General features: G+C 47.0%; 1 protein-coding gene across 1 annotated transcript in view; it reads right to left on the bottom strand.

Moving 5' to 3' along the window:
• The window catches only part of NGEF (neuronal guanine nucleotide exchange factor), a 46,404-nt gene that overhangs the window by 17,262 nt on the left and 2,557 nt on the right, over positions 1-26,585 (bottom strand). The window contains exon 3 of the mRNA XM_032277885.1: positions 20,895-21,193. Within this exon, the coding sequence (XP_032133776.1) occupies positions 20,895-21,193 (299 nt within the window). The remainder of the gene's footprint in view (positions 1-20,894; positions 21,194-26,585) is intronic.

Raw genomic sequence — 26,585 nt, 5'->3', positions numbered from 1 at the left:
GGGGTAGGGTGGGGTAGGGTGGGGTGGGAGTAAGGGTGAGGGTAGGGTGGGATGGGGGTAGGGTGGGGTGGGGGTAGAGGTGAGGGTAAGGTGGGGTGGGGGTAGGGGTGAGGGTAGGGTGCGGTGGGGGTAGGGGTGAGGGTAGGGTGGGGTGGGGGTAGGGGTGAGGGTGGGGTAGGGGTGAGGGTGGGGTGGGGTGGGGGTAGGGTGGGGTGAAGTGAGGGTAGGGTGAAGGTGGGGGTGAGGGTAAGGGTAAGGGTGGGATTTGGGGTGGGGGTTCAGGTGGGAGTGGGGGGGTGAAGGTGGGAGTAGCAGCGGGGGTGAGGGTAAGGGTGGGAATTAGGGATAGCAGTAGGGGTGGGGTGATGGTACGAGTAGGGGTAGAGGTGGGAGGCTGGGGGCAGGAGTGAGGATGGGAGTGGGTAGGCATGAGGGTAGGGGTGGGGGCAGGGTTCTGGCCCCCCAGGCCTCACTCCTTTTAGGGCCGCCCTCCAGTCTCCCCACTCAACAGAGCCGGAACCCAGGGCTCAGGGCTTTGGCATGACAGCAGGAGCTCCAGGGTTGGAGGCATTTGTTCCCAGAACGCAGTGGGCCCTGGAGTGGTGGGGCTTTGCCGGCTGTTTCACTGAATCCTCCCAGGTGTACCAGGAAGGACAGACAGAAGCTCTTGTTTTACCAAAAGGAAGCAGACACAGAGAAGTGAAGTTGCGCCCTCAAAGTCACATGGCTAGATGCCGTAGAAGCGGAGATGCTGCACCTCCCGGGCAGCGCAGGGCCTTGCTGGGCATTTGATGCTCGCCTGCGGGAGCTCTCACTGCTGCTTCCCTGCAAGCTCTGCCCACCCACCCACCTGGCAGAGCACTCTAAAATAACGGACGACTCTGGAGGCTGGGAACGCCCCACGGAGAGTTCACACTGATGTCACTCCAGGGCCAGCGGCCAACTGCAGACCCTGAACCACCCTCAGCAGCCAGGGTCCCCCGGCCCCCAGTGTCTGCGCCTGACTTAGACAGCAACGGTCAGAGATGAGATGCTGAGATGAGCCTATGGCCTCTCTGCGACCGTCCCCATGTCACATCTGCCCTATCTACCAAAAAATCAGCCACAGCAAGCACACAGTGGCGGGGCCCAGGTCGGCCAGCCTCCACCGACGCAGACGTGAGGCTACCACGGGCAAGCAGTTTCCCGGAGCTTCTCTGCTGCAGGGCTGTTACGAATTCATTTTCCTGCGGCTAAATTTAAGTTTCCTAAGAAAATGTCAAGCAGTTACAGCTCACAAGTTCCAAGCAAACCTAACTCACAAAACTGGTACGAATGATACCAAGGGGAAAGCCCAGGTGCCCACAGCACCGCGTCACAGAAGAGCACGCCATTAAACCACATGGCCCTAGAGGATGCCTGCTAGAGACTAGGGTGACACTGTGGCTCCAGATCACCCAGATTTCTGGCCGACAACATCTTTGTCCGGATCTTCAGGGCTGGGGGTAATGGCAGGTGGGGCCTTTCAGCTGTGGGCCTTGGCCTGAATCCCCACTAATCAGTATGGCTGAGCCTCATTTCCCAGAACACTCAGCCCTCCTCATCCCTTTACAGGCAATGTCACCTGTGAATTTTAGCCTCCAGGATGTCTGTCTTCACTTTGTATGTCAAATTATTTGTCATGTCAATATGGCTGTCTGTTCCTTATCAATATTACTTTTGCTCTCATTTAAGCCTCTGCTGGCAGCATAGAGCTGACGGGGGATCCAGGCTCTGCTCGTTCTTCATTCATTCACTCATTCATTCCTTCATTCCACAAATGCTCACTGAACGTCTGCTGAGCACCAGGCGCTGGTCTAGGTACAGGACACTCAGCCGTGAACATGGCAAGGCTGCTTTCCCTGGCACTTTGGTCCCAGGGTAGTGGAAGGAAGTGCCAGCCTGAGTGAGGCCGAGTGGGAATGAGTGTATGTGTGTACATACACGTGTGAGTTTGGGTGTGAGTGTGGGGGAATGAGAGTACATATGTGGGAGTGTGTGTATATGGGTGTGACTGTGAGAGCACGTGTGTGTAAGTGAATGTGTGGGGGGAGGGCATGAAATAGTGTGTATGAGTGGACAGTTGTATGAGTGAATGAATGAGCATGTGTGACTGTGTAAATGTGTGAGGGTGGGTGTGAATGTGTGTGTAAATATATGTGTGGGTGTGAACGTGAGTGAATGTGTGTGAACACCTGTGTGTGACAATGTGAATGTGTGTATGAGGGTGGGTGTGAATGTGAGAGTAAATGTATGAGTGGGTGTGGTGTGAACATGAGTGAATGTGTGTGAACACCTGTGTGTGACAGTGTGAATGTGTGTATGAAGGTGAGTGTGAATGTGTTTGAGTGTGTGAAGGAGTGTGTGTGTGTGAACGTGTGGATGTGTGTGTGTGAATGGGTATGTGTGTGAATAAGTGTGTTTGAGGGTGGGTGTAAATGTGAGTGAATGCTTGTGACAGTGTGTGTATGAGGGTGGGTGTGAATGTGTGTGTGTGAATGCATTGTGTGTGACAGTGTGAATGGGTGTATGAAATTGGGTGTGAATGTGTGATTGTGAATGTGTGTATGAATGAGTGTGTATGAAGGTGGGTGTGAATGTATGCATGCAAATGTGTGTGGATGTGATTGTGTGTGAATGAGAGTAAGTGAGTGACAGTGTGTGTGCAAGTGTGCGTGTGAATGTGTGTGACGTCACTACAAAAGTTCCTCCTCTGGGAATGCACATGCAGATAGGACCCAGTTGTATGACTCTCCTCTTGGTCTCCGGAGGGCACTCAGCTCCACTGCCATCTGCCAGGAGCCCCGTTACACTTCCTGGCTTTCCTAAGCCCTTTCCTGCCCTGGATTCCTTGTGAAGATCAAACTCCAATCGAGCCTGGCCTTTCTTCAGTGGGCCCAGCCCGGGTGGCTTTGCAGTTCACCAGGGCTGAGGCACGACGCCTGGAGTCCACCATGCGCAGCTGAGCAGCAGACGGGCCACAGCCCTGACCTTGGGACTTTGCCAGTCTCTGCTGTGGGTGAGGTCCCTCGATCCTGCTAAGCCTCAGTTTCCATATTTGCCAAATGGGGAGAACAGTCCTGGCCTCATCAGGCTGTCATCAGGAAGTGGGGTGCACAATGGGGACCTCTCAGCCTGGGGCCCCATGGTCTCAAAACCCCAGCAGATGTTCTGGGGTTATGACGGATCCAGCATCTGGGCACCACCTTTGCCACGGGTGGGATGGGATGCGCCCTGGCTGGAGGATCAAGGATTGCCTGCTGAGGAGGCGGCATCAGGGCTGAGTCCCAAAGGACAGGAAAGCCCATTCCCAGGGACACCAAGACCTATGCAGAGAAGGGACAGGTGTCCGGAGGGGGCGGGAGACAGCCGTGGGGGAGGAGGGAGCAGGTGGGAGGCGGGGGCCCTAGGCACGTGGACAGCACCACCACTGCGGGAGTGGAGCAGGGACCTTTAGGCTCTGACTCACACTTTATAGTTCATCCCCTCTGACCGCTGTGTGAGGACGGACCACAGATGGCTGGAATCGCACAGCCTGAGAGTGTGCCCCGCGGGCCCACGGGGAGAAGCCAGGCCTGTCCAACACGGTGCCCACCTGCCACATTTAGGGAGTTCTGGGTCGTATTTTTCTCAGGAAATCTCGATTTTCTCTGAATGACACAGCATTGCCCATTGCTGTGGAGGTCGCAAATGACAGGGGTTAGCCTCATTCAGGGAGTGTCTCCCTGGCCCTCCAGTGACAGGGAGTCCAGAGACTTCCAAGACTGGGGACCTCGGGCCAGCACAGCACCCATGTGATGAAGAGTGGTCCACAGAGGCACTGGGAGCTTCACTGCCCGTGGGGGCAGGACCGGGGCCTGAGGCCAGGTGAGCAGGTCCCCTTTCAGGGAGCACGGGTCACGGGGCTGCTCTGGGCTGGTGATGTCCCATGGCCTCAAGACCAGCCAGCACCACCCTGTTCAAGTGACACATCTGAAAAACAAAGGAGACCCCCGACCCAACAGCAAGAGGTCACAAGAGGAACCAGGACACCAGCAGAAGTCTGGAGGAAATCAACCCACTCCTGATGGAGAAAGGCCGAAGGTCAGCCCAACACCTGGAGAACGAGCAGCCCAATACCCAAAGGTCAGCCCAACACCCGAAGAGCGAGGGGCCCAACACCCGGAGAGCAAGGGGCCCAACACCCGGACAGCGAGGAGCCCAACACCCGGAGAGCGAGGGCCCAACACCCGGAGTCGAGGGGCTTTCAAGCAGCCCGCTAGCCCCAATCCCCTGTTATTTCAGGCAGTTCAGCTTGTCCTGCAGTTCGTGGTCAAACACAGCCGTGCTGCCTGACTGGCCAGGACACATCGTCTATCCTAGGAGTCCCACTCTCACCTCCGCACTCAGATCAGCCCTTCGTTCCCTGCCAACAGCAAAGCTCGACGCTGCACGATTTCTCCTCCCAGCTTCTTACCTATAGCACCTCCTTCTGACCCAGGGTTCTCTGTGGGCCCGAGCCTGCACTCCAGCCTGATTTGGGTTGTGTTTTTTCTCCTGACCCTGTGTTAACCCATCACTGCTGTCTGATCTGTGGCCTTAGATGCGGTGTGATTGGGTGGTGCAGCTGTGACACCAGGGTGACATCTGCAGGGGTCTGCGCTGAAGGCCGGCAGACTGTGTGGCCTGAGAGGCAGGCTCCCTGACTGCCCTCCACATTCCTTATGGCCAAGACACAAAACACAGCCCCTTCCCCACAAGGGTCCTGCCAGGCCCTCCCCACATGGGTCACCCCCGAGTCCTGGGCATCAGGGCACTGGCCCGGAGCCCAACTTTGCTCTTAGTGCACTAGCTTTTGCCTGGAGGAGGGAGGGACGAAGAGATGGCCAGGCAGAATGCTAGGGGTCTGAGGCGTCCCTCCAGGACTCCCTTAGAGGTCGAGGGGATGTCGCCATGACACCTCGGTGCAGGCCCTGCCATCCAGGCTCGGCATCCCCAGGATGCTGGCGGGAGCTATCAGGGCCACCTGGATGGGCTGAAGACCGTGCCTGAGCCTGTCCTCAGCAAGGCAGTGGCCGGGGTGCGCTACGGTGCCGGGACCACCACAGCCAGCTCCTCTCTCTCCTCGAGCAGCTGGAGCCACAGCCAGGGTGGCCGGGTGCTCTCAAGCTCTCCACTGTCTGCTCCGGCCCCTCAGGGTCCTCTTGCTGGAGCTGCCTGGTGGGGGATTCACATCCTCTGTTCCCCCGGATGACTCCATAGGGAGGTCACAAAGTTGCCTGGGTGCCCGCAGCTGGTGCAGTCATTTATACGCTGCAGGATGCACAGAAGTGACTTTGAAAGGCTTCCAGTTAAAAAGAAACCCCTCAAAGCCTAGCCCTCTTCTGCGAACAATGATGATGCAGTTGGAGTCCACAGTCCAAGCCGGGCCCACCACAGCGCAGTCTTTAGTGAATTCGAGGCTGGACTGAGCAGGTCCTGTGAGCCGCCTGGGGAGCAGGGCCTTGGCTGTCTGATGGGGGAGCAACAACTACCCCCTCGGGTTGCTAAGGGAGTCACATATTCAACACAGCCATGGGATGCAGGCGCGAGGGGCCCAAACCCAAGCCTCAGCACTCACACACCACAAATGCCAGTTACAAAGTTTTCTCAAGATGACTTGTTAATAAAATCATTTGCAAAATGTTTACATACTAAAAGAAGTGTGTATAAATGTAAAAAGACACATGCTTGAGAACATGTTCAGCCTGCCTCACGGTAAGAGAAACGTATGTTAAAACCACAATGAGGCTGAGCGTGGTGGCTCACACCTGTAACCCCAGCAATTTGGGAGGCTGAGGCAGGTGGATCACCTGAGGTCAGGAGTTCGAGATCAGCCTGGCCAACATGGTGAAACCCCATCTCTACTGAAAATACAAAAATTTAGCCAGGCATGGTGGCAGGAGTCTGTAATCCCAGCTGCACAGGAGGCTGAGGTGGAAGAATCGCTTGAACCCAGGAGGTGGAGGTTGCAGTGAGCTGTGATTGTACCACTGCACTCTAGCCTGAGTGACAGAGTGAGTTTCCGACTCAAAAAAAACAAAAAAGAACCATAATGAGATATGATTTTTAATCTAGCACGCTGGGTAAAGATAAACTAGCTGGGTAATGCACCACGTTAGTGGCAGGGGACAGGCACACTCACAAGTGGCTAGTGTGTGGAGGCGATTAGGCGATACTCTCTCAAAATTTAAAAACATTTAATTTTCCGCCCAACAATCCCACTTAGCAATTCCCTTAGCATTCCACTGTGCAGATCGTCAGTCTTCCGTTACTACAAATAATGCAGCAACGAATACCCTTGATACCCGGCGTTTCCAACTGCAAATATCCACGATCTACGGGGACGGGTTAAATATGCAATGGAACATCTCAACTGTGGAGCCCAGAGCCCTGCAGAAACGAAGGCGCTCTATTTGGATGGAGATGGAAAGATATGATCAATATTTTTGTAGTGGTTTACATTTGTGTGACACGAGGGTGCACACAACACACACACACACACACACACACACACACACACACACACACACACACAGGCCTGAATGTGTCCGGTGAGGGAACCCGGTGGCCGAGAAACGGGAGTGGGAGAAAGACTTTCTTTCACGGAGAGTCTTTTTGCACCTTCTGAACCTCTTTTCAGGTGCATACATTTTTTAGCTAAAAGTTTAATTTCAAAAAATGCTACCTGACAACTTTGCTACTTCGTTAAAAGAGGTATCACTATTTACTTTCCTTTCTTTTCTTTTTTTTTTTTTTTTTAACGGAGTCTCACCTGTCACCAGGCTGGAGTACAATGGTGCAATCTCCGCTCACTGCAAACTCTGTCTCCTGGGTTCAAGTGATCTCCTGCCTCAGCCTCCAGAGCAGCTGGGATGACAGGTGTGCGCCACCACGCCCAGCTAACTTTTGTATTTTTAGTAGAGACAGGGTTTTCTCTATGTTGGCCAGGATGGTGAACATGACTTCTAACTTCAATCTCTTGACTTCTAAGTTCTTGATCCACCTGCCTCAGTCTCCCAAAGTGCTGGGATTACAGGCGTGAGCCACCGCGCCCGGCCGGTATTTGCTTTCTAATGCCTATCTTATGTTTTAGGGAATAGCTACATCCACCTCAAAGCAGCAAGAAAAACTCGCTGCCATCTCCTAATGTAGGACTCATTTGCTGAATTGTTGAATCTAAATAGAAAAATATATAATTCAGTGAGGGTTGATAATTAAATAAAATCACAATTTAATGTTTTGGATAGAGGTCCATCCTATTAAAATTCTAAGTAATTTCTTTCTAAAATGGGCAATTTATTTTTGGGGCTGGGGAAAGTAAACACACTTAAGTTCTAAGTTGTGAAAACAGGCCGGAAAACAACAAAAATACAACTCGGTAAGTCAGAGGCCACACAGAGGCAGACTGGGCTGCACCACAACATACAGCTGAATACATCACAGTCTGGGCAACATAGCAAGACCCAGCAGCCACTGAAAGAAAAGACCATGAGCCGCCCTACGGGCAGGCTGCACCAGGCGACCTGGGGGCCCTCCCTTCTCGCTCTGCAGCGAGTCCTGTCTGGGCATGCAGGGACCGAACCACACCTCCCAGTCTGGGTAGGCTGTGCACATGCGAGTGTGTGTCCCTGCTCCCCTGGAGAGCCTCACATCACCCCTGCTCACTTTTCCAGCTCCCATGCCCTGCTCACCAAGACCAGGGACCTAGCAAGCCCATCTTTCTCTAGCTCCTTTGCAGAGGCAGGTTCCTGCAGAGGCTGGGGACACAGCCCACATCACCAAAGGAGTGGCTGCTCCAGGCACCTCCAGTTTCTCCTTCATTTCTTGGCACCAGGTGCCCAGTGCGGGGAGGGTAGAGTGCAGCTGACATCCCATCGGCTGGGATGACGGTCCCCGCCCGCAGTCCCGCTCTCTTTTCTTTGCCTTTTATCATCCGTCAGGACAATTCTGCGTCCCCCACTTCCCACCACTTTCTGGGAAAGCCCCTGCCCTCCGACACGGGGACACCCTGCCCTTTCTACACTTGCCTCTTTCCAAATCATTATTTTTTTTTTGAGATGGAGTCTTGCTGTCACCAGGCTGGAATGCAGTGGAGCAATCTCAGCTCACTGCAACCTCCGCTGGCTGGGTTCAAGCGATTCTCCTGCTTCAACCTCCAAGGTAACTGGTTACTACAGGCCACCATGCCCAGCTAGTTTTTGTATTTTTAGTGGAGACAGAGTTTCACCATGTTGGCTAGGCTGGTCTTGAATTCCTAACCTCAGGTGATCCACCCGCCTTGGTCTCCCGAAGTGCTAGGATTACAGGTGTGAACCAGCACGCCTGGCCCCTTCCTAACCCTTAATTTGAATTTATGCCTAATTTTCCCTCCAACTGTTAGGTTCTCACACAGTAACTAAAAAAGATCCCCAAAAGGAGGGTGGGACCACGAGCTTCCGGACAAATTCAAAAAATCTGAGGCCTAGCATGGTGGCTCATGCCTATAATTCCAGCACTTGGGGAGGCTGAGGCAGGAGGACTGCTTGAGCCCAGGAGTCCAAGAACAGCCTGGGCAGCATAGCAAAACCCCACCTCTTCAAACAATTTTTAAAAATTAGCCTGGTGCACACTGGTAGTCCCAGTTACTTGAGAGGCTGAGGCAGGAGGACAGCTTGAGTCCAGGAGTTCGAGGCTTTGGTGAGCTGTGATTGCTCCACTGCACTCCAGCCTGGGCCACAGAATGAGACCTCACCTCTCAATAAAAACAAAACAAACAACAAAATGACGACGACAAGCTATTAATAAACAGAAAGTCCTACACAGGAACATCTTCCCATTTCAGCTGTGTCATTTTTACTTTAAAAGGTGGCAGGGGGGTGGGGAGCTGGGGAGGGATAGCAGGGGGAGAAATGCCAGATGTAGGTGATGGGGAGGAAGGCAGCAAATCACACTGCCACGTGTGTTCCTATGCAACAATTTTGCATGTTCTTCACATGTACCCCAAAACCTAAAATGCAATAAAATAAATAAATGGGAAAAAAAAAAAAAAGAAAAAAGAAGAAGAAAAAAAAAAGAAAAAAGAAGAAGAAAAAAAAAAGAAAAAAAAAAAAAAGGTGGCAAACACACTACAGCATTTTGTTCTGAAATCCTGCTCTCCCCTGACTGATTAAGCTACCAAAAGACCATCATTGTAGGGCGTTTTCCCTGGGTGAACAGTAATTCAGCGCGACCTGCTGCTTTTGTAGCTAACGAAAAAGAGAGTTCCTGACAACAGATTGTGCTGGCAGTCCAAGTCGCCTGTGTTGCTTTGATAAATAGACTGAAAAGGCCTGATACAGAAGTCACTGGCTTGGAACATGCAATCTGAAGATCTCAGTTTTGTGTCCATATCAGATATTAAGAAAAGAGAAGCACATGAACGTCTTTAACATGAAAAGTCAGACAACAAAAAATCAGAACAAGACATGTTGACGCCCACGTGCTCACATTATTCACCACGAAATGTAACCGGATTGCACATCAGTTAGGTCACCCTCATTTATTTTTAAACGTCTACACCTGATGCACTAGAATTTGCAAACATGCATAAAAGAAAGTAAAAAAATCTTTATTTTCTATGCCTACTCTACTATAGATGAAATGTTCTATTTTGCTTTTTAAAAAACTTTATATATCTTGAACATTCACCTTATTTCATTTTTTGAAAACATATTTTTATATTTGTATCTTTGGGCGGGCACAGTGGCTCACATGCCTGTAATCTTAGCGCTTTGGGAGGCCAAGGCACGTGGATCACCTGAAGTCAAGAGTGCTACACTAGCCTGGTCAACATGGTGAAATCCCATCTCTGCCCAAAATGCACAAAATTAGCCAGGTGTTGTGGCAGGTGCTTGTAATCCTAGCTACTTGGGAGGCTGAGGCAGGAAAATTGCTTGAACCAGGAGGCGGAGGCTTCAGTGAGCTGAGATCACACCACTGCATTCCAGCCTGGGCAACAGAGTAGGACTCCATCACTAAATAAGTAAATAAATAAATAAACAAACAAATAAATAAATAAATAAAATGTTTGCATCTTTGGACAGCTGTTTATTATCTTACTAAACAATTTCCCTGTCATTGGACATACAGGTTTCTTCTCCCTATTCTTTCCCTAACTTTTTGCTGGGGTGAACATGCTAGGTTTTAAATATATATATTTAAAAGTCTCTTGTCATTTTGAGAAGCAGAAGAGGGTGACTCAATGCTGCTTTAACTTACACTTCTATGACTGTTAGTGAGTTTGATTTTTTTTTCTTTTTTCACATACTCATTGGCCATTTGTATTTTTTTTTTCTTTCTGGAGATAGGGTCTTGTGATGTTGCCCAGGCTGGTCTCAAACTCCTGGGCTAAACCATTCCTCCTACCTCACCTCCAGCAGTGCTGGGATATAAGCATGAGCCACCATACTCTACCCAGTTTGTACTTTTTTTGCTTTTGTTTTTTTTTTTTCCTTCCTAGGATGTGTTCTCATCTGACCCATTTGGACTTTTAAAATGTGAACTGCTGCCCAGTTTTCTTTAGGGTGCTCATGTTTTCCTTATTGATAGAGCTTTCTAATTGACTGAAACCTGGGTTTTGTGGACATATAAGAAAACAACTAATTTTTGCATGTTTATCTTATATCCAGCCACCTCCTGGAACTGCCTTATCAGGTCCAGTGCTTTTATTTGACTCCCTCAGGTTTTTTAAGTAGGAACTGGCTGGGCGAGGTGGCTCATGCCTGTAATCCCAACACTGCAGGAGGCCAAGGTGGGCGGATCATAAGGTCAGGAGTTCGAGACCAGCCTGACCAACATGGTGAAACCCAGTCTCTACTAAAAATACAAAAATTAGCTGGGTGTGCATCCCAGCTACTCAGGATACTGAGGCAGAAGAATTGCTTGAACCCGGGTGCTGGAGGTTACAGTGAGTCAAGATTGCAACACTGCATTCTAGCCTCGGCGACAAAGAGAGACTCTGTCTAAAAAAAAAAAGTAGGAAACCATAGCTGGTAGATAAAGACCTTCCTTCTTTACGGTTTCTGCCCTACGCCTTTCCTTGTCTTATTACCCTCGATAGAGCTTCCAGAGCAACACTGAATCTTGTTCGTAGGCACTGCGTCTTGCCTTTATTGCCACCAACAATTTTTTATTATGTATGATTTTAGCTATAGATTTGAAAATTTCTTTATAAATCTCAAAAAGTATCCCTCTGAGTTTTATTTAGATGCTAATACTGTACTCCTTTATTTTCCATCCTCTTTGAAGATCCGTGTCTTTTTCTCCTCTGCCCCATCAGTATGATAAATTTTGGTCCCAAACATCTAAATATTAAACTATCTTTGCATTAATTCATTGTTATATTATTATATATGATATATGATTATTATATTATTCATTTAATCTATCTCCAGATTTGATTTGGTTACGTTTTATGTAATTTTTTTTTTGAGACAGAGTTTCGCTCTTGTTGTCCAGGCTGGGGTGCAATAGCATCAGCTCACCACAACCTCCACCTCCTGGGTTCAAGCGATTCTCCTGCCTCAGCCTCCCGAGTAGCTGGGATTACAGGCACGTGCCACCACGCCCGGCTAACTTTTTGTATTTTTAGTAGAGTCGGAGTTTCACCGTGTTAGCCAGGATGGTTTCAATCTCCCCACCTCAGGTGATCCTCCCACTTCGGCCTCCCAAAGTGCTGGGATTACAGCTGTGAGCCACTGTATCCAACATACATAATTTGTTTTACCTTAATTCACAGTGAGATAGATCTGCGTTTTAATTTTTTTTGGAGAGGGTAATACTTATTGTGTTAGGTCACACAATAAAATGAAAGATATCCTTCAGGAGCAAATGCTATGTAAAAGAAAAAATGGAAGATATTCAATCTTTTTGACATTTTACTGCATAATAAAACTATTCAGCCACTCTTTGCCACTGGGATCTGTTTTCCGCCCTTATCGGGGTCTCTTTCAGAATGTCATGGAAACGGAATCATACAATATATAACCTTTCTCATTTCTTTCACTCAACAAGATGCCTTTGAGAAACATCGATGTTGTGTATCAGTAGTTTCTTCTATTTATTGCATGGTATACACCACTGTATGGATGTACTGGTTTATTTTCTATCTGTTGAAGGAAATTTGGCTTGTTTCCAGTCTTTGCTGATTATAAGTAAGCATTCATGTACACGTTTTTCTGTGAACATAAGTTGTTATTTCTCTGGGGCAGTGATTCCCAACCAGGAGCAATTTTGGTCGTCAGGGGACATTCAGCTAGGTCTAGAGACGATTTTGCTTTTCATGGCTGGAGGGAGGGTTGCATCTAGTGAGTAGTGGCCAAAGATGCTGCTAGACCAATGGTCCCCAGATTTTTTAGCACCAGGGACTGGTTTTGTGAAAGACAATTCTTCCACAGACCAGGGGTGGGAGGGGGGTGGATGAAACTGTTCCACCTCAGATCATCAGGCATTAGATTTTCCTAAGGAGCAATTAGAGTTTCATAAGGAGTGCACAACCAAGAACCCTCGTATGTGCAGTTCACAGTAGAGTTCTCAGTCCTATGAGAAATACAGCTGTAAATACAGAGGAAGCTTTACTTATCATCCACTGCTCACCTCCTGCTGTATGGCAGGGGTAGGGGAGCGGGGATGGATGGGGGAGTGGGGGTGGGGGGTGGGGACCACCGTGCTAGACATCCTGTGACATACAGGACAGCCCCTGCAACAAAGAACAATCCAGCCCCGAAGTCAACAGTGCCACTTAAGAGACACTGCCACAGTGGCGGGGCTGTTGGGTAGTATGCTAAGTGCATGTTTAACTTGGTAAGAAACCACCAACTCTCAGAGTGGCTGCACCATTTTGTGACCTCACCAGCAATGTAGGAGAGTTCTAGCAACGTTTGCTGTGCGTACACAGCAGCACTTGGGACTGCCGCAATTTTAAAGCTTTTTCTAAGCAAGTGTGTAGTATTCACTTGCCTTCTGTATATCTCCTTTGGTGAAGTATTTGCTTAAGTCTTTTGCCCATTTTAAAATTGGAGTGTTGTTTTTTACTTTTTTTTTTTTTTAATTTTAAACTTTTTATTTATGAGGTGAAGTCTCACTCTGTCACTCAAGCCAGAGTGCATTGGTATGATGTTGGCTCACTACAACCTCTGCCTCCCAGGTTCAAGTGATTTTCCTGTCTCAGCCTCCTAAGTAGCTGGGATTACAAGCACATGCCAACATGCCAGCCTAATTTTTGTATTTTTAGTAGAGATGGGGTTTCACCCTGTTGGCCAGGCTAGTCTCGAACTCCTGGCCATTTTTTACTGTTGTATTTTGAGTTCTTTCTTGTATTCCGGATGCATGTCCTTTGTCAGGTCGGTAATCTGCAAATATTTCTTCCCTATCTGTAGCTTCTCTTTTCTTTCTCTTAACAGTGCCTTTTCCATTCATCAAGACCAATTGATTACGTTTTTTTTTTTTGTTTATGCATGATTGGTTTTGGTGTTGCATCTGAGAACTCTTTGCCTAACCTCAGGTTACAAAGTTTTCTCCTATGTTTTCTTCTAAAAGTTTTAAAGTCTTGTATTTTACATGTAGATCCATGATCCATTTTGAGTTAATTTTTGTACGAGGTATGAGGTTTAGGTTGAAGTTAATGTTTTTGCATATGTGTATGTGTGTGTGTGTGTGTGTATATATATATGTATACATATATATATAATCTCCAATGGTTCCAGCATCAATGTTCAGTGTTTATTGAAAATACTCCTTTTTCCATTAATTTGTTTTTGTTCTTTTGCCAAAAGTCCATCAACCATATTTGTGTGGGTTTATTTCTGAACTTTCTGTTCTATCCCACTGATGTGTGTCTATCCTTTCATGAATATCCCACTGCTTTGATTACTGTAAACTTTTTATTTGTCTTAAAATCAGATAGTATGACCCCTCCAGCTCTACCTTTTTCGAAATTGTTCAGGGCTATTCTAGTTAACTTGCCTTTTCTGATACATTGTAGGATAATTTTTTCAATGACCAAAAAAAAGTTCTGGAATTTTGACTGGAGCTGCATTGAATGTATAGATCAATATGGAAAGGGAATTTACATCTTTACTATGTTGAATCTTTCAATCCATGAACGTCTGTCTCTTGATTTATTTACATTTTCTCTGATTTCTCTCCTCACTGATTTGTCATTTTCAGCACAGAGATCCGGTACATGTTTTGTTAGATTTATATCTAAGTATTTCATCTTAGGGGCAGCTATTGTAAGTGGTATGATCATTTTAATTTCAGTTTCTAACTGTTCACTACTAGAATATAGTGATATGACGGATATTTGTGTGTTGGCTTTGTATCTGGCAACCTTGCTAAAAATCTCTATTAGTTCTAAGAGGCTTTTTTTGGTAGAGTCTTTGGGATTTTTCAAGTAAATAATCATGTCATCTGTGAATGGAGCAGTTTTACTTATTCCTTTCTAGTCTATATGCCTTTTATTTCTTTTTCTTGCCTTATTACATTGGCTAGGATTTTCACAATGATATTGAATAGGAATGGGAGCAGTGAAGGAACAGATAGCCTTCCCTTGTTCCTAATCTTAGGGGAAAAGCATTCAGTTCTCCACCATTAAATATGATGTTAGCTGTAGGTTTTTGGCAGATGTTCCCCATCAGGTCCAGGAATTTCCCTTGTATTCCTCCTCTGCTGAAAATTTTAATGATGACTGAATACTGAAATTTGTCAAATGCTTTTTCTGCATCAATTGTTGTAGTAATTATGCAGCTATTTTTCCTCTTTAGACTGTTAATATGGTGGGTTACATTGATTGATTTTCAAATATTTAACTAGCCTTGCATTCCCAGGGTGAAATCCACTTAGCCATGCCATATTGCTCTTTTATAAATTGCTGGATTTTAATTGCTAATATTTTTATTAATAATTTAAAAATATACATTCATGAGGAGTATTGGTTTGTAGTTTACTATTCTTATACTGTCTTCCGATTTTTGTATCAGGTGATGCTGGCTTTATAAAAAGTTGGGAAGCATTCCTTCTATATTTTGGAAAAAGAATGGGGAAAATTAATACTTTTTCTATTTTAAATGGTTGGTAGAATTCACAAGTGAAAACTTAAGGGCCTAGAGATTACATATTTTGAAAGATTTTAAGTAAAAAGTCAATTTCTTTAATAGTTACAAGATTATTCAGGTTATTTATTTCATTTAGGGTAAGTTTTGGTAGCTCTCAGTTTGAGGCATTGCTCTATTTCATTTAAGTTGTCAAAGTTTATGTGTGTAGAATCGTTCATAATATTTTCTGATTATCCTTTAAATGCCTCTAGGCTTTGTAATGTCTCCTTTTTCATTTCTGATATTGGTAATTTATATCTTCTTTTTGTCAATCTTGGTAGAGATTTATTAATTTTATTAATCTTTTCAAATAACTCAACTTTGGCTTTACTGATTTTCTCTATATTTTTAAAAATGTTCCATGTTGTTGATTCTTGCTCTTATATATGTTATTTCCTTCCTTCCACTTGCTTTGGTTTTGCCTGTTCCCTGGCTCAGTTTAACATGGAAGCTTAGGTTCTTGTTTTGAAACCTGTCTGCTTTCCTAAATCAGCACAATGCTGTAAGTTTCCTTCTAAACATTGCGTTTGCTGCATCCCACCTACTTCGGTATGCTGCAGATTCATTTTCAGTCACTCAAAATGTTTATAACTTTCCTTGCAACTTTCTCCTTGACCCAGGGATTATTGAGAAGTGTGTTGATTTCCAAGCGTTTAGAGATTTTCTGTAATCTTTGTTACTGATTTCTAGTGTAATTCCATTAGGGTCAGAGAACACACTTTCTATGGCTTCAATTATGCTCTACCTTGGTGACAGTACGATTGGCACTTGAAAAGAATGTGTATTCTGCTACTGTTGGGTGGGGTGTTCTAGAAATGTTTATTAGTTCCGTTTGGTTGATGGTGGCCGATTCCTCTATAACCTTACTGATTGTATGTCTCAGTTCTATTGATTACTGAGAAGAGCATTCTTGACTGTACATGTATATTGACTATATATATGTGTGTATATATATATATATGTATATATATAGATACTCTTCTATTATAATTATGGATTAAAAATAATTTTATATGTGTTTGCACTCTAATTTTCAGACTTGGTTATCAATATTATACCATCTTCAAATTATTTGTATATTTCTCTCTTTTCCATGCTTTAGACGAGGGGTCGGCAAACTGGCCACCTGTATTTGTAAATAGGAACACAGCCACACTCATTCCTTTACATAGTGTCTATAGGTGCTGTCACATCACAGTGACGGAGCTGAGTGGTTTTGACAAACAGTATGGTCCACAAAACCTAACGTGTTTGCTATCTGGCCCTTTAACAGAAAGTTTGATGATCTCTGCTCTAGACTGTCTTCAGCTCCTTATCTGAGTTATTTATTCAATCTGCACAGGCCTGAGAGGTAAGTACTGGGATTCCCATCTTATAGATAAGGCATAGGGAAAGTTAATTAATTTGCCTAAGGTCACACACTTTAAGATTTAAGAAAAATCTTAAAAAAGTAGTAATATCCAGAAGGTATAAAAAGCTGCTACAAATCAAGAAGATAAATGTAAACAACCCAATAGAAAAGGGGCAAAAGATAGAAACAGGCACTGATAGATAAAGGAATGGCAACAGCCAGTATACATGTGAAAAGATGCTCAGACTTACAAGTCATCAAGCACAGGCAGGATCAGACAAGATACAATGTTTTTCACCCAACAGATTAGAAGTTTGACACCAGGGCTAGGGAGGGGGCCTGCAAATGGCTTCTCTTGCACTGCTGGTAGCAATGTGACACTTGTACTGCCTTTTTGACTGGCAATTGGGCAGAATCCACCACCATTTAAAATGCACTTCATGGCCAGGTGCGGTGGCTCAATCCTGTAATCCCAGCACTTTGGGAGGCCGAGGCGGGTGGATGAGGTCAGGAGATCCAGATCATCCTGGCCAACATGGTGAAACTCCGTCTCTACTAAAAATACAAAAATTAGCTGGGCATGGTGGTGGATGCCTGTAATCCGAGCTACTGGGCAGGCTGAGGTAGAAGAATCGCTTGAACCAAGGAGTCGGAGGTTGCAGTGAGCCAAGAATGCACCACTGCACTCCAGCCTGGAGACAGAGCAACACTGTCTCAAAAAAAAAAAAAAAAACAAACAAAAAAAAAACCACTTCATTCGGGAGCAGCAGTTCCACTTCTAGACTATAGCTGGTCTCAGGCACGCACAGAGATGTTCACACACACACAAACTCTCCCGAGGAATCTCCAGTCGGCCTTACCGGCTGAATGCCCCCGTCCTCTCTGCTACCCTCCAGGCTATGCAAGGATCCTCCAGGCGCTCAGGGCAGAGGCCGCCTGCATGCCTCTCCCTGCCCGTCGGGTGAGGTCGCATCCACTGCCACTGGCATTCCTCAGACTTATTCAAGCCGGTGCACCTGTGGTGCCGTTGTATCATTTAATGATAAAACCCAATGAATTCTCAGTGGAAAGAGGTTGTTTTTAGGAAAACTGAGCTGAAAGCTCTGAAGAGTCCAGGAAAGGCAAGTTGCCGAAAGACCATCACCAAAACCAAGCTGCTACTGAATGTGCTGAAACTAAACGAAGCGTAAGCACTGTAAAAATCCAGAGGTTTGCCCTTAGTCTTCATAGGTGTCTAAACTCCAAAATCAGAGGTACTGATGACTGTGCCTAATCAGGAGAGATGACGTAGGTAAAGCTGGTCGCCCAGTGAAAACCATGATCCAAGAAATGGGCTGCACCCATTTGCATTGTTTGCATTTTTTTAAACAATGAAAATGCATAGAGGAGTTATGTATTTACTTGTAAAACATTTTAAAATATAGTGGTACTTTATTAATGAATAAGATGACAAAAGAAAATTACTCTGTTCACTGGGGTAAATTTTCTTGCCCTGAATTCTACTCTGTCTGATAATACAACGGGTTTAGTTTTCAAATCAATTGGAGAATTTTTCTTTTCTTTCTTTCTTTTTTCTTCCCCAGAAACAGAGTCTTGCTCTGTCACCCAGGCTGCAGTGCAGTGGGACGATCTCGACTCACCACAACCTCCATCTCCTGGGTTCAGGAGATTCTCCTGCCTCAGCCTCCTGAATAGCTGGGATTACAGGCACCTGCCACTATGCCTGGCTAATTTATTTATTTATTTTTTTTTTGAGACACCACAGTCTCACTCTGTCGCCCAGGCTGGAGTGCAGTTGTGCAATCTCTGCCTCTCGGGTTCAAGCGACTCTCCTGCCTCAGCCTTCTGAGTGGAGTAGCTGGGACTATGGGTGTGTGCCACCATGCCCAGCTAATTTTTGTATTTTTAGTACAGACGGGGTTTTGCCACATTTGCTGGGCTGGTCTTGAACTCCTGACCTCAAGTGATCTGCCCACCTTGGCTTCCCAAAGTGCTGGGATTACAGGCGTGAGCCACCACACCCAGGCTCAACTGAAGAATTTGTCTTCAGAAATGGAGGAATTTAAGCCATTACATGTACTCACGGATTTGTTTGCTGTTAAATCTGCCACTAATTTGGTGCGGTTTGTTTTCGTGATTCTTCATCGTTTATGACAGGGAGCTTTGCTTCTGTTCTGTAATAGGTTTCTATTATGTGTTTAAGTTCTACCAGGATTTATTTCTTTATGATGGGCCCTTTCACTGCTTTTAGGTTTGTTTACGTTGTAAAAGGTTTCTACCATGTGTTTAAGTTCTACTAGGATTTGTTTGTTTTTGAGACGGAGTCTCGCTGTGTTGCCCAGGCTGGAGTGCTGGAGCGCAGTGGCTTAATCTCAGCTCACGGCAACCTCTGCCTCCCAGGTTCAAGTGATTTTTCTGCCTCAGCCTGCCAAGTAGCTGGGACTACAGGCATGCGCCATCACGCCTGGCTAATTTTTGTATTTTAAGTAGAGGCAAGGTTTCGCCATGTTGGCCAGGCTGGTCTTGAAATCCTGACCTTGTGATCTACCCACCTTGGCCTCCCAAAGTGCTGGGGTGGCAGGCGTGAGTCACTGCACCCAGCCCTTATTTCTAAGTTTTACATTAGAAGTTTTATTTAAAATGAATCAATGCAGCCATTTACAAATCTGCTCACAAGTTAGGGAGGATGTCAAATTTTTCATTTTCCAGGCTCTACCGGGCAGGACACCAGGTGAAGCCCAGGTGGCCCTCAAAAAGCTACTGTTATTAAGCCTTCACTAGTAGCAACTCCATTCATCATAAAACCAAGTCTGAGGTATATGATGCTGCTCAGGAACTAGTCACAGTTTTGGTCATTAACAGTGTATACAGGCTGCTGTTCTGTATTTAAGTAAACAAGAGCAAATGTTTCTGTTGAAACTAGTGCAGGAGTACTGGGGATTAGGGAAAGGCAGGACCTTTGGAGACACATGGATGGGCTTAGCCAAGCATGTGCGTGTGCTCGGGAATGCAGGTGCGTGTGCTCGGGAATGCAGGTGCGTGTGCTCGGGAATGCAGGTGCGTGTGCTCGGGAATGCAGGTGAGTGTGCTCGGGAATGCAGGTGCGTGTGCTCGGGAATGCAGGTGAGTGTGCTCGGGAATGCAGGTGAGTGTGCTCGGGAATGCAGGTGAGTGCGGTGGGGGCGAGATGGAGCGGAAGAGGACACAGAGGGTGAAACTGGGTGGACCAAGTGCTTATAAAAACCAAATCTCTTCATTTTTCCCTTCTGTATCCACTTTTTAAATTTCACAGTGAACACAAGCTTGCCTGTTCACAGTTTCTCTCCACCTCTTCCTGTTTACTCCTGACCATACTCGTTTCTCTATACCACAAATTTTCCCTTAATACTCAAATAATCTTTGTTCAGCTGAAACAAACACTTAGATTTCTTTTTCTTTTTTTTGAGATGGAGTTTCGTTTTTGTTGCCCAGGCTGGAGTGCAATGGCACGATCTTGGCTCACTGCAGCCTCCACCTCCTGGGTTCAAGCAATTCTCCTGCCTCAGCCTCCCTAGTAGCTGGGATTACAGGTATGTGTCACCACACCTGGCTAATTTTGTATTTTTAGTAGAGACCAGGTTTCTCCATGTTGGTCAGGCTGGTCTTAAACTCCCGACCTCAGGTGATCTGCCCACCTCTGCCTCCCAAAGTGCTGGGATTACAGGCATGAGCCACCACGCCTGGCCCACTTAGATTTCTTATTCATTTGTTACTGTTTTTAATTAATTATTTCTCCCTGCTAGCAATGAACCATCAAGCAACTCAACAATTTTGCCTCAGCCTAACTGACAGTCACTGAAGTCCACCTGAACCATCAAACAAAGGGGCAAGAGACACGAATCCCAGATTTCTGCAGCATTTCAAGGGCAGGTGGGCAGGCTGAGGGACATCCTTTAGAGACCCCATTCATCTGAAGTTCAGATAGCCCCAAAAGAAAGTGGTGGCATGAGATAGTGAGTGCAGAGAGACACTGCAGGCATGTGCCATCAGCACAGAGGACTGGAGCTGTGCCATAGTCACCCTGAGGTCAGCATTGCCTAGTGCTGTGGCATTCACACGTGACGGCTATACCCAACGATGGTAACGAAGGGTGGAAAAGCTACGATCGTACTATATCACCAGACAGCAACGCTTCAAATGCTCAATACTGGGGGTGAGCTACCCTAGAAGGTAACTGGGTGTCTTTTGCTGCCTGTAAAATCAGGTTTATTTTTCTGCATGTTCTAGATGGATAACCCTGCGGGCAGTTCCTCTGGTGAACAAGCTGGGGCATCTCAGCCCCTAGAGGAAGCCTCAGCCCCAGCAGTGAAGGCCACCCGTGTGCTGTGGGGAGCCCCCGCCTCGACGCCTGTTACCTCCTGCAGCTTGATCTCTTCGGGCTGGAGGATCTCAAGCACACCGCTGCTCCGGATCTCGGGAAGATCCTGCCAGAGGTTGAACCTTGAGTGGGGGTTACTGAGCAGGCAGATCTGGGGCAGAGCCTTCCTCTCTGGTGGGCTGGCCGGTTCCTCCTCCTCCTCTTCTTCCTCCTCCTCTGGGGTGTCCTCGCCAGCTGGGGACCCATCGTTACTGTCTTGGATTTCTGCGTCTTGTTGCCTCCTGGTTTCAATTTCTTGGAGAGTCGATTTATCACGGTATTCCTGATACAGGAGCCCTGAAATCAAAGAGTTGTAAAAAAGAAAAGGAAAAGACCTCAGATGACAATCATTCCAAATCCCCACGTCAAGGCCTCATGTTCTTATCAAGGGTGACTGCTTTCCGAAAACACCCAGTGCAAGCCAGCCCTGCATCGGTCTCAGCAGCAGGCTCCAGACCACAAAATACACCACCATCATCTGCGTTTCTTAGGAAAGACCAGCGTGCTTCTGCTTTATTCCAACACACAAAGAAATGCCCAAATGGACTCAAAATCCAGTCACCAATACATGATTTCCCCATACACATTTGGCAAACAAGAACCTAGAACCTGATATGTCCACTGCCAAGTTAATGGGAAAGTCCCAATCGTGTCTCACTACCCAGCAGGGTAATTTCCATAGCCCTAAATGCTTCAATATTCAAACCCAGGAATATTCATCTGTGCAGTGGGAGTAGCTATAAATTCTCATTTTGAAGGAAAAATCAGCATTTCATTAACCTTATGATTTAAAAAGGGAAACTTTCTCTTTTTGCTTTCACAGTTGCAGACTTCACCGACCAACTGTACTTGCCATGAATGCTTTCCAGTCTCTTAGTGATTCCGGGGTGCAGCTGAATCAGCGCAAATGCAGCACCTCCAAAGGCATAACCCCGTTTCTGATGTCCTGGCCTTGGGACACAGGGACTTCCTCTCCGCACAGGCAGCCATGTCGGGGTCAGGGAGTTGCTGTGGCTGGGTGGGACAGGGAGGGGCCATCCTGCTGCAGGCTGCGAGGAAAGGGATCAGACCCCAAGGGCTTGTCCATGGTGCTACAGAGGCAGGAGTCTAGCCCGAGGGCAAGGGCCAAACACACTCTGTTCTACATTTTATTGTTTTAAAATTTATTTATTTTGAGGTTGGGCCTCACTCTGTCACCCAGGCTGGAGGGCAGTGGTGCAATCACAGCTCACTGCATCCTCCATCTCCTGGCTCCAGTGATCCTCCTGCCTCGGCCTCCTGTATGCCACCATGGCCGGCTAGTTTTTCCTTTTTCTCTCTTTTTTTTTTGCAGTGATGAGGACTTGCTATGTTGCCCAGACTGGTCTTGAATTCCTGGCCTCAAGCCTCAATTCCTTGTCTTGAGTTCATCTCCCCTCAGCCTCCCACAGTGCTGGGATTACAGACGTGAGCCCCTGTGCCTGGTCCTGTCTACATTTTAGAAGCGTGGACTGGGAGAAACAGTCTGTAGCAGCTCCACAGAAGAGCCAGGACGGAGGCCTGCACTGAAGGACTGGGGAGGGGAGGAAGCCAAGTGCTCAATTCGGGGACAGTTACAAGATTGAGAACAGTTCCGGGCCATGAATAACATCCAGGTGACCAGTGTGGAAGCTGAGAGTCTGGCTGAGGGTGGCATCAGGGTGGCGAGGAGCGAGATGTACCCAGGCACCCAGGTGGAGGCCTCGTGGGTGGCAGGGTGTCCTGGTCTGGCACTTGGGACAGTGGCCGAGACCCCTCGATATGTCTAACCATGAGACAAAGATGATTCCCAGAAAGTTGCAATATGGATAAATACACCACTTGCTAAGCACTTGCTGTTACGACGCAGTACAACTGTTAGCTATTATTCCTTCTTTATCCAATAGTCAAATATGTCTCAACAGTAGAAAAAGGAAGAAAAGAAACACAGACCACCTTCGAAATCCTGAACGAGGCTGGAGAAATCATATTCATGAACAGGAACCTAATATGGCCACCCTGTGGATTCAATTACTCGGCTTCCACGCTCCATAACTCCTGATTACAAAGCCTTTCTGCTACGATAAGGAGAGCATCCACTTCCCCAAGCTAAGGTCCCCTGCTCTTCCAACGACGCAGCCCAGCCAGATACAACAGGGAGTTGATTCGACAAAGGGATAAAAAAGAAAATCCAACCCTATGCTAAATGCAACCCTGACTGACGAACTATAAAGACAAGTCTTACGTCACCACCTAAGTCAGTTCAATAATGAGCGGAGGGTATGCCGACTGTTGGGACATCAGATTGTCACCATCCTGTGATTCTGACACTGTGGTTACAGAGGGTTAAAGAAACTAAGTTTCAAGTGTTGACTTGGATTCACTTTGCAGTGCGTGGTGCAGGGTCTCCTTCATAGCAGGTACGAAACTATCTGTTGAACACCTTTTAAGAATGCAGTTTCCAAGGCCGGGTGCAGTAGCTTACGCCTGTAATCCTAGCAGTTTGAGAGGCCAAGGCAGGTGGATCACTTGAGGTCAGGAGTTTGAGACCAGCCTGGCCAACATGGCAAAATCCCGTTTCTACTAAAGATACAAAAATTAGCCGGGTGTGGTGGCGGGCATTTATAATCCCAGCTACTCGGGAGGTTGAGGCAGGAGAATCGCTTGAACCCAGAGGGTGGAGGTTGCAGTGAGCTGAGATTGTGCCACTTCACTCCAACCTGGGTGAAAGGGTGAAACTCTGTCAAACAAACAAACAAACAAACAAACAAAAAACCCCAAACACAAAACAAAACAAAAAAACCCTCAGTTTCCAAGCTTCACAACTGTCGCACTTGGCGTATTTTTGAAGGCTCAGAAATATGTCTTATGTGTGCTATAGTCGGCAAATCACGGGTGAACACTATCTTGAACATCTTACTGTGATACATATGCTGAAAAGAGACAAAAATATCAGCACTGTGGGTAGCTGCATTGAAAAGAATAGCTCTGAAGTCACCTTGTGGCAGACGCTGTTGGCCGCCCTCCTGCACCCACCTGTGCCCCTCTCCCCGGTTGGCAGGGGAGGGCTTCTGTTTGGGTGCTGACCCATTCTGTGCTCAGGGAAGTGAGTGAAGGCTGACTGATCAAAACCTACCATGAGGCTGAGCACGGTGGCTCACACCTATAATCCTAGCACTTTGGGAGGCCAAGGTGGGCAGATCACTTGAGGTCCAGGAGTTTGAGACCAACCTGGGCAACATGGGGAAAATCTGCCTCTACTAAAAATACAAAAATTAGCTGGGTGTGGTGGTGGGAGCCTGTAATCCCAGCTACTTGGGAGCCTGAGGCAGGAGAATCACTTGAACCCAGGGGCAGAGATTACAATGAGCCAAGATCATGCCACTTCACTCCAGCCTGGGCAAAAGAGGGTAACTATGTCTCAAAAAAAAAAGAAAAAAAAGAAAAAAAAACCTACCGTGATAGTTCCTTGCCCCTTGCCAGTGGGGGGTTAAATGCAGGCATGCGGCACAGCCTGGCCCATGGTGTGAGTGCTAGCGTCCCCCCAGATACATGTGTTGGAACCTAATACCCAATGTGAGGGTTTTAAGAGGTGGAGCGCTTGGAAAGTGATTAAGACATGAGGGCACTGCCTCCGTGAGAGGGGTTCACACCCTTCCTTATAAAAGAGGAGGAAAGGGCCGGGCATGGTGGCTCACGCCTGTCATCCCAGCACTTTGGGAGGCTGAGGTGGGTGGATCACCTGAGGTCAGGAGTGTGAGACCAGCCTGGCCAACATGGTGAAACCACATCTCTACTAAAAATACAAAAATTAGCTGGGTGAGTTGGCAGGCGCCTGTAATCCCAGCTACTCAGGAAGCTGAGGTAGGAGAATCACTTGAACCGAGGAGAAGGCTGCAGTGAGCCGAGATTGCTCCACTGCACTCCAGTCTGGGTGACAGAGTGAGGCTCCATCTTTGATGCAGAGACCGCCAGTCCTCGGCAGGTCTGAATCTGTTGGCACTGTGATCTTGGACTTCCCAGCCTCCAGAACCATGAGCAATAAACTTCCGTTATTTATAAGCCATCCTGTATATGGATCTTGTTATAGCAACTGGAACAGATTAAGATACTGGACAAGGAGAGGAGGGGCACATCTTCTAAAGGCTTGTCAAAAAGCTGTCCCTCCCCAGTAGACACTTGAAGACAAACTGCCCTTCCTGTTTCACACACGGCTCCCTGAGAATGTGATGCCTGGGGCCACGGCAGCCGTCTTGTAACACAAGGCCCACCTGGAGGAGGCAAAGCAGCTGGGCGATTGTTTGGCTGAATGAACCAACTCTGGAACTTCCTACCTTTGGGCTCATTAACTGCGATGGGACACCTTTGTTGTTTTAAGATCACTTTTTGCTAGATATTCTTTTACCTGCAGCCAAAGACTGTCAATATGAGGAACTTTAGAGTCTTCTTAAAACTTTCTACTTTTTTCTGGGGTATTTAGAAAACAACTTTAGACACCAGTGTTTCTGGAGTTACTGTGTCACACCATCATCTGATAGTGTGTAACCATTTCTCATAGCCTTTCATTTTTATTTGCTTTAAATTCAGATGACAAAACAAATGTTTCTTTGCCTGAGGAACTATAACAGCGGATTAAATTCTGTAGTCAGCGTACTATGTGTACATCATGCTTTACCAGTTTATATACTGTACACTCAGTAGGCACAACTTTAAATGGAAATAAACTTTACTTGTAAAGGCTTGCACTAGGAATGACCTCCGAGTGGAACTGGAAGGCTCCGTCCCCATCTCTCCTAATTAAAATGATCTGTGCCAGGCTGGTCATGCCGACCAGGAGGGTAAGCCCCAGCTCCTCTTGCCAAAGCCCCCTGAGTCATTCAAAATCTCTTTCCAAAGAGAATTTGTTTTCTTTGAATCCTTCAAAGAGCAAGAAATATATTTAATATATATTTAAATATAAACATTTATATTTATTATATATAAATACATATGAATATAGATAAATAAATAAATGTATTATTTAGTAAGCACCTTCCATGCTCCAAGAATTGTGTTAGGTGCCAGAAGCAACAACAGGTGCACACACACACCCAGCCACAGGCCTGAGAGTCTATGACCTACCAGGGCCACTGCCAACTGCAGTGACAGCTGTACACCCTACCATGCCTGGTCCTGACAGAATTCTGTTGAGCCTTGGTGAGAGCCACTGCACAATCCAACACGGTGGTCTGCACAATGCACACAATTCATCCCTCTTTCCTTCCCCCTTAATCATCTTTAGGAAGCTGCGGTCCTTTCCTACCACTTGGCAAAGAATTCCTGAACTCACAGAGCTGAAGGCATCTAGGCTGTTGGAGGGATCCGCTTAGCACAGACCTCAAGTCTATGACAGAGGACATGAGAAGAGGGTGGGGACAGCCCTGGGCTGTCAATCAACACATCTGTTGAGCCCCTACTATGGGTCAGGTCCAGGAGCCAAGAAAAGACATTCACCATGAACAACACCAGCAGACACCTCGCAGGGGTAGTGGGAGGAAAGACTCAGAACATCAGAGGCCCTGCTGCTTCCCAGGTGAGCAGAGTGACGCCCCAAGCGGGCAGGCACTAGAGCTTGGGGCCCTGCCTGCCAGCTTCGGACTTCTGCCACTGGCGGAGCAGGTCCAGCCGTCTCCAAGACAGATAGCTCCACACA

Source organism: Sapajus apella, unplaced genomic scaffold, assembly GCF_009761245.1.
Source record: "Sapajus apella isolate SASKATOON/1434 unplaced genomic scaffold, GSC_monkey_1.0 scaffold10, whole genome shotgun sequence".
Taxonomy (NCBI): Eukaryota; Metazoa; Chordata; class Mammalia; order Primates; family Cebidae; genus Sapajus; species Sapajus apella.
Note: the sequence above shows the minus strand (reverse complement) of the source record. Positions and strands in the feature narration are given on the sequence as shown.